Source organism: Solanum lycopersicum, chromosome 8, assembly GCF_036512215.1.
Source record: "Solanum lycopersicum chromosome 8, SLM_r2.1".
Taxonomy (NCBI): Eukaryota; Viridiplantae; Streptophyta; class Magnoliopsida; order Solanales; family Solanaceae; genus Solanum; species Solanum lycopersicum.
In genome coordinates, this window is record NC_090807.1 from 6,921,134 (window position 1) to 6,938,113 (window position 16,980).

The following is a 16,980-nucleotide window of genomic DNA, read 5'->3' on the forward strand; positions in this document are numbered from 1 at the left end:
ATTTATTGGTGGGATGGCATGAAGAAGGATATTGCAAAATATCTGGCTAAGTGTCCTAATTGTCAGCAGGTTAAGGCAGAGCATCTTAAGCCTGGTGGTCTGACTCAGATTATTGAGGTTCCGACTTGGAAGTGGGAGGACATTAATATGGACTTCGTGGTTGGTCTTCCGAGGACTAGGAGGCAGCATGACTCCATATTGTTATTGTGGACAGATTGACTAAGTCTGCCCACTTTATTCCTATGAAGTCTACTTACAGAGCCGAGGATTATGTGAGACTCTACATTGATGAGATTGTGAGATGGCATGGGATTCCTTTGTCTATCATTTCAGATAGAGGAGCTCAGTTTACTTCACATTTCGGGAGATCTTTCTAGAAAAGTTTGGGCACGCAGGTAAAACTTAGCACGACTGTTCATCCTCAGACAGATGGATAGGAAGAGTGCACCATGCAAACAATGGAGGATATGTTGAGAGCGTGTGTGATTGACTTCAGAGGTAACTGGGATTACCATCTGCCTTTGATAGAGTTCTCGTATAATAATAGCTATCACTTAAACATTGGGATGGCACCGTTTGAGGCATTATATGGTAGGAGGTGTAGATCTCCAATTGGGTGGTTCAAGGTTGGAGAGTCATCCATTTTGGGTCAAGAGATCATTCATGAGGCCTTGGAGAAAGTTAGAGTGATCAAGGACAGGTTGGCTACTGCTTACAGTCGACAGAAATTGTATGCAGACAACAGAAAGCGACCCTTAGAATTTAGTGTTGGTGACCAGGTTTACTTGCGGAGCTAGTTTCTGTTCATCCAGTCTTTCATGTCTATATTTTGAAGAAGTGCCTAGGTGATCCAGCATCAATCCTACCTGTTGAAGGTTTGGGGGTTGGTGAGGACTTGTATTATGAGGAGGTACATGTTGAGATCTTAGACAGACAGGTCAAGCGGCTGAGGAACAAGGAGATTGCCACAGTGAAGGTATTATGGAGAAATCATCTTGCTGAGGGTGCTACGTGGGAGGCTGAGGCCGACATGAGATCCCGATATCCTCATCTTTATCATCTTTTGAGGTTAGACTTCCTACTCGTAAGACTATAGTTCCTTATCTCTTCATATTTTGTTGCTATTGGCTAATTGTGCATAGCGATTAAGTTATGATCTTATTGGTATTACGATGTATAATAGTAGTGTCATTCGGGAATGAATGTTCCTAGAGCGGGGATAATGTAACGATCCAATTTTTTTTTGAATAAATAGGTAGTTAAGGTGATTTAATTATTAATTAAAAATCTAAAATTTTAAGGGCATAGTGATACTTTCACGTATGAATTAAAAATAAATCATATTTGTATTAATTTAATTTAAATCTTATTTGCCTAAATCTTGAATTAGGTTTCCTAATCCAAATAACACACTCTCTCTCTGTCACGTTCTCCATATCTCTCTGTCACGTTAGTTTCTACCAAATATAATTTCAAGAACTGAAAATACATCAAGAGTTATTCACACTTGAAGAACTCACTAGAATTTTTAAGTAGAAGACAAAGTAATCAAAACGTCAAGGCTAAGAGAGGTTCGTCGAGTGAGGTGTACGTTGAAGTAAATTGGGCATGGGTTAGAGGAGTTTCCGGGCAGCAACATCAGCGTTTGAACATCGATTAAGGTATGGGTTTCTTCTTTCTTGGTCCCTTTCCCAAAAGACCCCTTAAGGTTGAAGATATTCATTCCGAAAACTAGGGTTGTTCCCCGTTGTATGTCCTTGTCACTAGCTCCCATCGAATTATAGGTTGAGTATTTTTTCTGGTGCAAAGTAAGGATGAAATTCATTTTGGTGATGTTAATGTTTACGTATGCATGTTCGGAAATATGTGAATATTGAATATGTTGTCCTAGATCATGTGAAAAACTGAGGTGTGGCAGTGAATTTAGTGACTGTTGGAGGTGCGAAATGGCATGTTTAATTCTTGTATTTTATGTGCAAAAGTTGTACTCAACGTGATGTTCATTGTAATGAATCATGGCTGATTGAATAACAATCTTTTAGCCAAACAAACCTATGAAAGATGCGCCTAAAAATGTGTTAAAATGGTCTACGAATTTCATTAGGAGTTCAAGTGAAAACTTTGATAAAAATGAATTGAAAAATGACCAAAATTTCCAGCAACAATGCCATGTTAATTTAGACTAAACTTTAATAAAAGAGTCTGGAAATTTAACAAAACTTTAAAGGTGTGAGGCCACCAGGATTCGAACCTGTGACCTCACCCGTGTGGCTGCTGTGATTGGCGAAATAAAAAATGAGAAAAGGGGGGCTGGGGGATTCGAAATCGGGTTGCTGAAAAAGAAAGGAGGAAAAAAATTAATTAAAAAAAAGGGGAGGCGTGGGATTCGAACCCACGACCTCCAATTATGCGCGAAGAAAAGAAAATAAATGAAGAAAAGAAATCGCGAGGCATGGGGATCGATTCCACAACCCCTTGGTCAATAGACGACTAGGATCATAGGAGGAGGATGAAAAAGATAAAAAAAAAAAATTAAAAAAAGGGGAGGCGTGGGATTTGAACCACGACCTCCAGCTATGCACGAAGAAGGGAAAACAAATGAAGAAAAGAAATCGCGAGGCGTGGGGATCGATCCCATGACCTCAATGCAGAAGGGTAGGTGACATTTAATATATATATATATATATATATATATATATATATATATATATATATATATATATATATATATATATATATATATATATAAAAGAGGGCGGGCCTGTGGGGGATTGATCCCACAACCCCTTGGTCAGTAGCGAACTAGGAGCATAGAAGGAGGATGAAAAAAATAGTAAGAAAAAACTATGGGGTCGTGGGAATTTATCCCACGCCCCTCCGTTAGCACTGCTCAAGAACAAAGGAGAAAAATGAAATTTAAAGAATTGTGAGGTGTGGGAATTGAAACCACTACCTCAGGCAGGCTGCGGAATTGGAGAAAAAGGAAGAGAGCTTGTGGGGGTTTGATCCTACAACCTCATGGTATATGCGAATTTGACAAGAAAAATGTAATAAATAAATAAATAGATAAGTAAATAAATAAAAAAATAAATAAAAATTACCCTTTCATGAAAATGTTGAGATTAAATTTAGAATTCTAATTAAAATAGAAAATTTATTATTTGTTGTACATGTTGAGATTTAATTTAGAATTCTAATTTAAATACAAAATTAATCCTTACATGTAAATGTTGAGATTTAATTTAGAATTCTAATTTTATGAATATTATATATAAAATGAATGAAAAATATAAATGATATCCAAGTGAATCAAGATTTGGGTTCCCGTGCCCAAACCTCTGTATTGATACATAAGTCATACGTGTGTAAACTATTCAAAAATAATGCCATCTACTTAGATAAAAAATCATGATATTGGCATACATACAAGATACATAAGTCTTGTAATACATAATCTTAAGAAAGTAAGAATCACTTAGAGAACTATGAATAAAGCCCCATGACTTGTATGTATAGACACATAAGTCTAACATACGTTCAAAAATTAAGTGAACCTAAAATGTACGTAATCAAATGATGAACCTTAGGATGTTTAAGTACGAGTGTAAGATACACTAAATGGCCAAGTGCATTGGCATATGATGAGATGAACTATGAAATGAAGAAATGAACATTCACATAATAAGAGGTGAGTAACTATGAAAAACAAAGGTGCTAATAATGAAGAGTGTGGTAACAATCATGATGTAAGGCTAATGTATATGATGAGAGCAATCTCAAATGGGCCTGAGTAAATGTTACCAATACGTACTCACCAATGAGGGTGTAAGATAATGAAGAGACCAGTCTCTATGTACACTCTAATAAAAATATTGAGTTTAAAACACTTACTACTAATGATGAGATGAGAAATCATCTAATGAGCTATGCTGTCGTCATACTACAAGCAAGCTTCCATGATTTATGAGTTGAATGTAACAGATCTTTATACTGAGCATCGATAGTCTAGCTATGAGCAGTGATGCCTTCTTTCGTCATACTAGAAGCCATCTTCCATGATGTATGAGTTGAATGTAATGGAACTTTATACTGATCACATAGGCTAGCTATGAGCGGTGATGTCTTCTTTCGAGAAGGGCGAAAGTTCATGCAACTCTCATGAGATGAGACTGTCAGGCTTACCAAGTATGGGTCTCCATACATCTCCTAGTCTTTGAACCAATACTGCCAATATAGGGATCTGGCGGGGTTAAATTCCTATATACGCTAGCATGTTATTGAGTCAGTTTGGCCGGTGATTCCACCTCTTTCGGTGTGGGGGAGACACTGGATTTCATGATGCTCACATGATCTATGTCGGTTAAAGTTAAAGTTCCCAAAGAATGAAGGAGGCCAGCCTCAAATGAATCATTTAAAGAAATGATTGATAATGAAGGTGTTAGGATAGGATAATCAACATGTGAGCTAGATTTAGGTAATGACATTAGGTTATTCCTGATCATTGCATAGCAAACCCGATGAAAGTCTACATCCTCGGTATAGCTGGTGTTCACGCTTGCCTATGAATAAGCTGAACTGAGGTACGTATGTATGAATGAAGCAGACTCTGTGTTTGCTAAAGAAGGCTCCCTAGTTGAGTTCCCATATGTTGAGCCCTCATTTTAGAAAGTCTTAAGGTGAAGTCCATGATATCAAGGTATCATGGCATATGAATGAATAATATGAAATAAGCTATGTGTTATATTTTATGTCTTATATGAAGATGTTATGTGTTGTGTGCCATGCGATAGTTATAATGATGCATGTCACTCTCATTGCATAACTTTCCCAATCTCAATTTGGCAAGTCCACTAACTTGACTTCCAAAAATCATGTAGTTAGGAAAGAGCTATTATTTGTCATGCATGTCCGTGGTGTGTGCTTGCATATACCCATAGTTAGTATAAGTGTGTATTAATTCCATATAAACATCTACTTTTAGGTGCAGACACAGGTGGACGGTAGAGCTGAAGGCTTGTTGTTGCAGCTATCCGGACGTCAACATTCATCCGGAGTTTGTTGGGTACTCACGCTTACGAGGATGCTACTATTTTACATCTAGCGTAGTTTTAGTGTTGAGCTAGTGGCGCATGTACCACTAGCATTTCTTTCCTGTTTTGATCTAGACTTTGTATTGGTGCTAATTTGGCCGATTATACAATTAATACTTAATGAATTATTTCTTTCAGTTGCTTATGTCTTAAATGTTATATGGTTGACGATGCACGATTACGAAATATTAATAATGTATAGCAAGTATATTTAAAGAAAAAAAATTTCAAATTTTCCGCGTAACCTATGTAAAGTAAGAATGACATAAGTAGGATTTTTTGCGACCTCTGAGAGGTCAACGACGACGGTCTCTTCTGGGGTCTAGATTCCAGTCGTGACAAGTCATTTGTCATGTTTTTTTAAAAGTAACATTTGGACTATATTGACTTTATTGAACCCGATGAGACTTTGTTCATTGGTAGTTCAATAACAATCAAATTGAAAGTTATGGAAAGGTCCTTCTGAAAAGGACATTTGGCAAGGTTCTGACTCTAAAGAACATTTGTATCACACAAAATTGTAAGAAATAGGAACAAAATATTAGTGAGGAAAAAGCTACCTTGCGAAGAGCTTTTCGAACTCAATGTTTTTTATTTGTTCTTACTTGCTTGAGTCAATGTTTGTGACATGAACTCTTGGGGCATGTCAATTACAAAACCTTGTAAGGAAAACTGATCAACTTAGAAGTTTTATCTAACTTTGAGTGCAATAAATAAAAATATCAAATTTTTGTGGAATCTAAGTATGTTGAGAATTCTTATAAATCTGTTGAAAGGAATTCTAATCCCTTAGAATTGACTTACACTAACATTTGTGATATGAATTTAACACAATCTCATGGTTGAAAAAAATATCTCGTAACTTTTATTGACAATTGCATTAGAAATGACTATGTTTTCTGATGAATGGAGAATATAAATCTCCTTGTGCAGAAATATGTTTGAAAAATGGAATTATCCATCAAACTATTGACTTATTCATCTCAATCTAATGAAAATCAATCGTTTAAAGAAATAATGGATGCATTATTTATAAGTTCGAATTTACCATAAAACTTGTGTGGAGGAACTATCCTTACTGCAAAAGGGAACAATAAAAAGTTTTGTGTTTTTAAAAAGAAAGTGATTTTGTTTGTTCATGATACAATCTTTTCCAATCGAGAAATGGAATGAAAGGAAATCCAACTTGAAATATTTCAAAGTGTGGGGGTGTCTAGCCAAAGTCCAAGTTCCAATTCTTAAAAGAATTAAAATAGGACCTATGATTGTGGATTGTAAAATTAGACTTGAGTAGTCTAGAGAAGGTTCTAAAAGGCCCTGGAAAGGAAAAAAGATAATGTACTTAATAAAGACATTCAGAGGCTTAGTAAATGTCAAAGGACATTTACTTTCTTCGAATATGATTTTGTAACATTTCTTGTGTCTTCTGTATACTCATCCTTTGGAAAGTTGGTGTCAATAGTGGGATTGATGCAATTGTAAGCAACCATATTGGAAGTTAATAGGTCTTATTCCAGAAAATAAACCTTTGGGTTCAAAGTGAATCTTTTTAAGGAAAATAACAATTGATGGAACTATTGAAATATATAAAGCAAGACTTTGTGTCAAAGGCTTTAGACAAAAATAAGGTTTTGATCTTGTCCATATATATGCTCTTTCGTAATTAAAATTACATCTATTAGGATGCTAAAATTATAATTGTGGTATATGACATCCAAATTCATCAAATAAATGTGAAAAGAACTTTCATAAATGTAGAATTGGAGGAAGAAATTTATATTGAATAACCCGAGGGTTTTGTGGTTCCTGGTAAATAAAAGAAAGTGTGAAAACTTGTTAAGTCACATTATGGACTAAAACAAGCACCCAATTAAACAATGACATAAGAAGTTTGACTTAACCATGTTGGAAAATCGATTTAAGAATGATGGAAGTGTTAAATGTGTTCACATTAAAATCATAAGTTCATTGTTTGTTTGTATATTGGTGATATGTAGATCATCAATAGAGACACTAGTGACATAAATACTAATAAAAATATGCTACAAAGCAAGTTTGTAATTAAAAAATATTGGAGTTGCTGATGCGATCTTAGATACAAGGATCCTTAGAACTCCATAATATTTAGCATTTTCACGCTCTAATTGCATTGAAAAGGTACTTGACTAGTTCAAATATATGGATGTCAATATTGTCAAATCTCTAATAAATGTGAGTTTTGCATTTCAAAAGAGTGAAAGAAAAATTGACTCATAATTTGATTGTGCTAGAGTATTGGGAAGTATGATGTATATCATGAAGTGTGTTCGATTAGATATAACATTTGCTATTATAAATTGAGTTGGTTCACAAGTGATCCCAAATAAACTAATAGATAGCAATAAATAGAGTTTTGGAGTATTTAAAATAATACTTAAAACTATGTCTTGCATTATAACAATATCCAACAGTATTGAAAGGATATAGTGATGCAAATTGGATCTTCGGTCAAATGAAGTAAAATCCATGAGTGGATATGTATTTATTGTTGGTAGAGGAGAAGTCTCTTAGAAATATTTCAAAGAGATATGTACCTGTAATGATCTCTGAGCTAGGTGCTATAAATAAGGTCGGTGAATAAGTTGAAAGACTCCAAAATTTTTTGATAGATATTCTATGTCGTCCCTAACATTAGGCATTAGTATGCATACAATTTGATAGACAAGATGTATTAGATAGGGCATGGATCATGACGTATAACGAAAAGTCTCGTAATATATGACATAGATATGATACCGTTAGAAAACTACTCTCTAGTGGAATTATTAGAATTGACTATTTAAAGTCAAAGGATAATGTGTCGGATCCACTTACAAAAAGGCCTAATTAGAGAGAAAGTAGAAAGATCATCTAAGGGAATGAATTTACGGCTTAGGACAAGTTATCATGGAGGTAACTCTATCTAGCAGACGGAAGATCCCAAGAGCTAGATTTAAGGAGAAAAACTAGGTTGTAAATGACGATTCGACATTGTCAACAAACTCAATCCATTCTCCTGATAAAGAAAATGCTTAGGCACAAGGATACAACATTAAGGCTTGTTAATGAGTTAATAAAGCTTAATGGTTTTAATGATTTGCTAAGTTTGTCAGAGATTACAAAATAGTGTATTTACGCGATAATACAGTTAGAAATCACCTATGTGAGTGTGAAGTGTAAGCCGCTTCAAAGAAGATGATTATCAAAAGCCCATCTCTCTATACACTCATTAAACCAAGAGGTGTTCATGGCTAAAATGAACATAACCCTAAGAACCATAAATGGTAATGGGTTAATGTGTGACATATGGTTCTCTACGTATACACCAAAGCTCGACGGTCAAAGATATCACCTCTACCGATTGACCGAATATATCCGACATATGTTCACTACGGAATGTCCAAGGGGAAAACCTACTTATCCAAATGCAATTAATTCTTGCTTTTAAAGTAGACATACTTGTCCATTTTTTTTCTCTAGGAGTGATTCCCCATTCATGCGGGGGATTGTTGGCTTTTAAAAGGTGCGAATGGAAAATGAAGAGTTGCGAATTTTATAAAGAGTTTTGACTTTTAAGAAAGGTTGCGATTTTTGTGAAAAGTAGTGATTTTTATGAAAAGTTGGGATTTTTTATGAAAAGTTCTGACTTTTATGAAAAGTTCTGAATTTTATGGAAAGTTGTGAATTATATGAAAGGTGACGACCTTTTTGAAAGATTATGACTTTTCCAAAGGTTTGTGACCTTTTCGGTAAGGCACAATAAAAACCTTTTCGCACTACCGTTTGTTTTCTATAAATTGAAGGATTTCCTCTCATTTTAAAAATAGAATTTATGGAATTTTTCTTCTAGTTCTAAATCTAGTATTCTAAGCGTACTTTACTGTAGTTCAGTGGATCATTGACACCAGCGTTTTGGGTATCAATACGCTGGTGATTGTGATCATTCTACCCTGGAAGGACATATTCCAAATCAAACTTCGGATACTAGAGGAGAATAATTTCTTGAAGGGGACACTACGCATTTCGTGGGCTTGATCTTAGTTCTATTTTCCAGATTGTGTTACAAATTTTAGATTTGTGAATTAATTTCATTTCTTCTATTCTTTTGTTCTTCTTTGGTTCATTAAACTTTGGTAACTTTGTGTTTCTGCAAAGTATGTTGGAATCAATAAGATTCTTTAGACACATATTAACAACAATTCTTCTTTAAGAAAAATATTTCGTATATTTATTCTGATCTCTTTCGGATTATATTTTTGCTACTATTTTAATTTTCTAGTTCTGAAAATGTTCTTTAAGTTTGTTGTGTTACAAAGCTCTTCAAATTTCGTTCTAAGTATGTTATGAATACAACATGAATAAACACATGTACATATTAGATTAATTTCAAACTGATTAAGCTTAATCGGATCACTTGATAAGTAAACTCATCACTATGTGCAAAATAAAAAATGTTTAGATTTGGAAATAGGAAAATGTTCACGTGCACAAAAACAATCGTGAAGTCAATTAAAATAGTTCACGGAGATATTATTATCACATTTTCAATGAAGGAAAGGCAAGACTTTATGATTGGAGAGGAATTGCATCAAACAAAGCAGTTTGCAGATGGAATTAATATGGTAGTTTAATCGAGGTTTTCCAGGAGATTGTGTATAATAATCTACCTTTGTGTTGCAATTATTGTAAGCAACAAAGTCATGGTTGAGATATTTGTTTCTTTATCTAAAAAAGAAATAAAAATAACAAACAGATTGATGATATCATTGAAGTTGCTTTAAAAGGTACTATATATAGTGATAAGTATCAAGCTGATGTGAGAGAAATTTTAAATAAAAAAATGAAGGATTGTAGATGTCCATCAAAGTAAAACTACTTCTTTAGATCGACAATTGGATGCTGACACTACTTATCATTATTTTATTGATAAGGTGTAATATTATTCCTTGTCATAAAGAGGGAATTTAGTAGAGAAATAAAAATTAAATACCAACTCTGATTCCATTATGAATATAAAACATACTATCATATTTGCTAGATCAGAGACTTACATGTTTTCTCCTTTTGGAAACAGATCATCTGCAGTAACCACGACTCAAATTACTAATCCAGGAACTCTCACACGGGGGATGCTTGCCCTAGTTCCACAACTTAATTATCATCAACTATCAACTCCCTAAACCAAGCCGTTCATTAGGTTGTCTAAAGTATGTTTTCCAACACCCATAGTGATGTTTATATAGACAATATTAGGGCGTTGGGTTAGATTAATTAATGGGCCATCTCACTTAGGTAACACATGTATGGTTCATTAGGTTCAAAAGGTGTTTTTACTTGGGAAACTTACATATATCATATACCATATACTTAAATTCATTTATTTCCAAAACTAGCCTTCCATTTTCATGAAAAGTTGTAACTTTTTTAAAAAGATATCACTTTGTTATTAGGAGTTGCGACTTTTATGAAAAATTATGACTTTTATGAAAGGTTATGATCTTTCATAAACGTTGTAACTTTTTCAAAGAGTTGTGACATTTGCGATAAGACACAATAAATATTTGTTCAAACTATCCTATGTTGTCTATAATGAATTATGATACTGAATGGACGTGATGTTCCACTTTACTGAGAGTGTTTCCGTTCAACATTTTTTGATCTCTTTTTTATTTTCTAATGTTGTTCTTAGAATTTAATTTTTTTTATTACATCTTACCAACAATTTCCAGTGATATTTTCTTATACTTCTTTCTCATACTTAAAATTTATCTATGACTCATAATTTTTGTATAAGAAAAGTAAAAATTATAAAAAATATAGGACTTTAAAATTTCGGAGAAACGCTTTGCCTCGGGATAAAATTTTTTGTCCAATTATCTACCAAAAATACAAATATTATCGAATGATCATATGTAAGCCTAGTAAAATAGTTGAAGCCATTACTGAAGCACGTGATCTATATAAGTTAGTTATGGATGCAAAAGAAAAGAGAAGAATCGAATTCTTACATGCACAACACCAATAGATTTTGAGGATGAAAAATATTGCTCTAATTAACAAAAGGTTCTCTAGAATTAAAAAAAGGGACAAGTGTTCAAAGGAAGGAACTCTCAGAAAAACACTGAAAATCCAATAGATCAAGTATGTCACAAGTGTGGATATCTGGATAACTTTATCAAGTTTTGTGCATTAAAAGCTCTCGAGAAAACAGGAATAGTTCGTAGAAAGAAAAGGAAATCAAGAATGATAAGTACATTCCCACAAACAAACGAATAACTAATCAAAAAGCTGGTCTCTCAATGAAAAGGGCCTTCACCGCTATGGAAGACTTATCAGAAAAAGAATCTGAGGATGGAGGGTTCGAAAATTAATCACTACTTGTAATAGAACAAACAACTAAATATGATTTTCTTGCACTGATTGCTGAAATAGATTCTTAAATGACCAACAAAGATAGGTAAGTTTTCATCATATTAGAGTAAATATTAAATCATATTCTAAAAAAAACTTGAGTCCTTATTGAGTACTCTTATAAATGCATATCAGTCAATCAATTCTGAAAGAGAACCAATGATGGAAAACTATGCATCTTTAAGATAAGAAAATTAAAATCTTGAGAAACACAATCAATGTCTTCAAAATAAATTAAAAGAAAAAAATTCAGACCTCAGATTTAAGTCACAAGGGAAAAAACTCTTCTAGTGAACTTCAATTATCTCTCGAAGAAAATATAAAATTGTCAACCATAAATTGACAAATCATGATCATACAAAACTTGACCTTGAACAATTTGAAATTTTAACTTAGGTTCAAGAAAGGCAAACCACCAATTGAAGTAAGATAAGCTTTACAAAACAAAATAATCTTGTAGCACACACTATTCATACATCTAAAAGTTTATGCACTCATTGTGAAAACTCGGGTCATTTAAATAATCAATGTAAATCTCTATTTGAAGCTTTTCAGAAAAATATTAAGTTCACAAAAAAAGAGAAGGTTGAAACGGTTAAGAATCGATTCCAAATAAAAGATTTTTTCTTTGTCTTTATGGGTTAGAAGAAATTGTATCAGCCTTTTACTCACATAAAGGATCCCAAGCTAATTTGGGTTCTCAAAACTTATTTTTGACTAGTATTTAAGGTGAAGGTGAGAGGGAAAAGGTCAACCTCGTACATGATTCAAATAGGTGATGAAAATGGTATAAAATTTCCTCTTGCTCTTTGATTTTCAAGGCGGCAGTGTAGTCCTTGTGAATGATGAGAAAATGAAAGAGACAAGATTAAAAGAAAAAGTTGAAAAAAGTGAAATAATATAACATATTCGATGATGCAAATTTAGAGAACGTTGCAAATGAACCTGGTTCAGAAATAACAATCATTGATGCACCTGCAACATGAGTTAATATACTAACCTTTGGTCCTGGAGATAGGGGGAATAATAGAGCAATAAGGACACTTAGAGTGGTACACCATCAGGGGGAACTTAGTTGTGTGAACCGGGTTCTTGTTATTCGTTGGAGGTTGTTATAAATTGATGGTGGTTGGTTCTCTGTTACTCAGCTTGAGTTTCCTTTGATCTGGGAGAGTATGCTGATTCAGACATACTCATGAAGGTCTTGAAAATGAAAAACTTGAGAAAAATCATCCAAAGCCTGGGCTTATCGAAATAAGCTGATGAATTATCATGATTTCCTTTAATAATTTGCTAGTGAAAGAGTCATAAAATAATTGTAGTTTCACTTATGGTTATGAATTTGATGTTCAAATTTGTAATTATTCGTCTTTTGGTGATGATTTACAGATGCTGATTGTGTTGTTGAATTCATTACATTTTAGTAGTTTGCTGGTTATTGATCGCCCTATAATCCTTTTGGAGCAGTAACAGGTGAAGTGACTAATGTTGTACACAAATTGAAATCAGAATGACAAAAATAATCCCCTTCCTGTAGCATTTGAGATGACTTGTACATAACTTATGCTCTTTTTGTATTTATCGGTGCCTCGTTGCCACAAAATAGTTGAGACGAGCATAAGCCACAAGTAGACCGGAACATTTGTGAGGGATTTCATGTTTTGTTTGATATATAGAACTCTTCTTTCGAGTGTGTGAGGAAATAAGATTTTTGAAAACAAATAGTGATTTGAAGTAAAAGTTGAACAATTTAGGGGAATTTTGAAAACAAATACTGACATTTTTATGCTACTTAAAAATTTCTGTAAATCTGATTTTGCATCAATCAAGTTTAATCAGCTGATTCCATATTATAACAGGTGTTCTTCACTGCAAACCAGACAGTTACAAACATAAAGTTATAAATGCCAAGTAATAGGGGACCAAAGTTATCTATAAGAGAATAAAACTGAAGCATGTGGAGAGGATCTTGGATAGCTTAGGACCTCCGATGCCACTGTAACATAATCCAGAGACGTATGATTCCTTTGAACTGCAGCAACAATGTCAAACTTTTCTAGCACAATTGCATGCTTGAGCAAATAATTTATCAATGGCAGAACCCATCCATTAAAATTAAGCATCTTGATGATCTTCAGATATGAAAATGATCCATTAAAATTATGTGGCTCAAGCATCCTCGTCTCTTGGTCCCAATCTGTGTACCATGACAGCAAGTACTGTAGGAAATAATCCACTATATTAAGCAAGAATAAAATAAAAAGATGATGACTTTTCAATACAAGTACCTACTATTGAAATATCAATGATGAATAGTTGTTTAAAAAGCATAAAGGTCTAAAAGAAACTTACTCCCAATTCAACATCGTATGAATAAATGACCAATGTCTCAAGATCCAGTGAGGTCTGTAGAAAGCAGTAAATTCCAGGAAAGTCTAACTGATTAAATTCCACACCAAGTTTTAAGAATTTCCGGCTTGATGGTGGAAACTTCAACCCTTTCAACTCCAATATTGACAAGCACTTACAACGGAAATAGACAAACCAAAATATGTTAAAACAAGGAAATATGATCCTATAGTAAATAAAGAGTCCTTAAAAAGAATTTCAATTTCAGACAATGAAGAGTATGAATATACCTCGATGCGCCAGGATCCCAATGTAAGATTCTCGACATGGGCAACACTGTGAAGAATCTTCTTAAAAAGACTAGTTTCCTTCTCCAAGTACTGTTCTTTCCCCAAATCAAAATCAAAATCTAAACAAAGCATTGCAGTAACAAGTGATGCCACATTTATGATGCGTATCTCACTGCACCATCCCACGATTTCCAATATTTTAATATAGGGGGCTAATAATTCGAGCCCTAGATCATGGTTCTCATTTTTATACTCACCTATAATTAATTCTCTCAACTTCATAGAGCTTATTTCCAAACGATGTATGCCTGAAAACTCATCCAATTCTAAGTACTCCAAGTTAGGGCAACCAGATAATATCTTTTCCACGACACCATCTATGAATTCCATGTTAAACGTTGAAAGAGAAACGAGACTACTCCAGTTAACATTTCCAAAAGGGTTCAATTGGCAGTGAACTAAAACCAAACTCCTCAACGATGCATTTTTATATGCAAATTGAGGAAACTCATACCTTTGGTTATCTGAAATAAATTTATGTCCAAAATCTTCAACATTAGCTAGTTTAGTTGCAAAATGTACCCACAAATCAACATCTTTAGTAAAACGCTGCACATACTTAAGGCCCCACACGTTGAGCGTTTCAATTTTCTCGCAAGACCTCCAATAATAAAGTTCTCTATGGATAGAAACTATATAATCAAGAGTGTCATTTTAATTGTCACTATCCGGAAAGTTGAAATTGAGAGATATTGGAACTGATTTCCAAAGAAACCGCCAGCGTTCAGATAATACGCTGGTTCTCACAACTTCTTTATTGTTTGGAAACATAGATAGGATGTGAAGTAGGATTGAATCGGGCAAATTTCTGAGTTGGTCTCCCCCCGCCATGGTTTTCCTTTGCATTTACATGGATTACTAAACATTAATCGACCTATGACATATAAAATATTAACTTCTATACCATGTTCTAATATGCGAAAGAAACAATCTACATAATTTACCTACACAAATATAATATTTAAAGATCAATTTCATTAAAATAGACAATAATTAAGATTCCTTAAATCCTCCTGTTCTTTCCTATAAAATTTCATCACTTAAGTTAGTAGATTATACTTTTTCTAAAAAAAAAGGGAACTATAATAAAACATGTACATATTAGATTTATTTAAAACTGATTAAGCTTAATTGGATCACTTGATTAGTAAACTCATAAACATGTGCAAAATAAATGTTTAGTTTTGGAAATAGGAACATATTCACATGCTCAAAAACAATCGTAAAGTCAATCAAAATAGTTCCCGGAGATACTATTATCACATTTTCAATGGAGGAAAGGTAAGACTTTATGATTGGAGAGGAATCGCATCAAACAATGAAGTTTAAATTATCCTATGGAGTGACAGATTCGAAGGTATTAAAGTCAATTTTATTGAAACATCTTTGTACCAAGGGAAATTTTTTGATTGCCTTACTTGATCCAAGAAAAATTTTGTTGAGGTTTGATCAATATGAAGTTTATGTACTAGTTTCATCTCGCGAAATTATCTTCCCAACAATGGAGAGGAACACCAATATAGGGTTTTTTCATGGTCTATATGATATAATCCTAAGGAGCAAACAACATGAGCTGTGCCAAACCGTATAATGTTGCAGTTTGAAGATGGAATTAATATGGTAGTTTAATCGAGGTTTTCCAGGAGATTGTGTATGATAATCTACCTTTGAGTTGCAAATATTGTAAGCAACAAAGTCATGGTTGAGATATGTGTTGCTTGATCTAAAAAAGAAATAAAAATAACAAACAAATTGATAATATCATTGAAGTTGCTTTAAAAGGTACTATAGATAGTAATAAGTATCAAGGTGATGTGAGAGAAATGGTAAATGAAAAATGAAGGATTGTAGATGTCGATCAAAGTAAAACTACTTCTTTAGATCGAAAATTGGATGCTGCCACTACTTATCAATATTTTATTGATAAGGTGTAATATTATTCCTTGTCATAAAGAGGGAATTTAGTAGATAAATCAAAATTAAATACCAACTCTGATTCCATTATGAATATAAAACATACTATCATATTTACTAGATTAGAGACTTACATGTTTTCTAATAGGTGATAAAAATAGGTGATAAAAATGGTATAAAATTTCCTCTTGCTCTTTGATTTTCAAGGCGGCAGTGTAGTCCTTGAGAAGGGTGAGAAAAATGAAAGAGACAAGATTAAAAAAAAAGTTGAAGAAAGTGAAATGATATCAAACATATTCGATGATGCAAATTTAGGGAACGTTGCAAATGAACCTGGTTCAGATATAACAATCTTGATGAACCTGCAACATGAGTTAATGTACTAACATATGGTCTTGGAGATAAGGGGAATAATAGAGCAATCAGTACATTTAGAGTGGTACACCATCGGGGGGAACTTAATTGTGTGAACCGGGTCCTTGTTATTCATTGGAGGTTGTTGAAAATTGATAGTGGTTGGTTGTGTCTTACTCTGCTTGAGTTTCCTTTGATCTGGGAGAGTATGCTGATTTAGACATACTCATGAAGGTCTTGAATATGAAAAACTTGAGAAAAATCATCCAAAGCCTTGGCTTATCGAAATAAGCTGATGAATTATCATGACTTCCTTTAATAATTGGCTAGTGAAAGAGTCATAAAATGACTACAGTTCCGCTTATGGTTATGAATTTGATGTTCAGATTTGTAATTATTCGTCTTTTGGTGATGATTTACAGATGCTGATTGTGTTGTGGCATTCATTATATTTTAGTAGTTTGCAGGTTATTGATCGCCCTATCATCCTTTTG

General features: G+C 33.5%; 2 protein-coding genes across 2 annotated transcripts; one reads left to right on the forward strand and one right to left on the reverse strand.

The window, feature by feature from the left end:
- Positions 1–458: 458 nt before the first annotated feature.
- On the forward strand, positions 459–12,989 carry LOC138337721 (uncharacterized). The gene is made up of 3 exons (XM_069287996.1): positions 459–779; positions 836–976; positions 12,909–12,989. The coding sequence occupies exons 1-3, from the start codon at positions 459–461 to the stop codon at positions 12,987–12,989; spliced, it is 543 nt and encodes a 180-aa protein (XP_069144097.1).
- A 458-nt stretch (positions 12,990–13,447) lies between these two features.
- Positions 13,448–14,548, reverse strand: LOC138337722 (putative F-box/LRR-repeat protein At3g18150). The gene is made up of 4 exons (XM_069287997.1): positions 14,416–14,548; positions 14,159–14,277; positions 13,872–14,042; positions 13,448–13,738 (listed from the first exon to the last, which is right to left on the reverse strand). The coding sequence occupies exons 1-4, from the start codon at positions 14,546–14,548 to the stop codon at positions 13,448–13,450; spliced, it is 714 nt and encodes a 237-aa protein (XP_069144098.1).
- Positions 14,549–16,980: the final 2,432 nt, after the last annotated feature.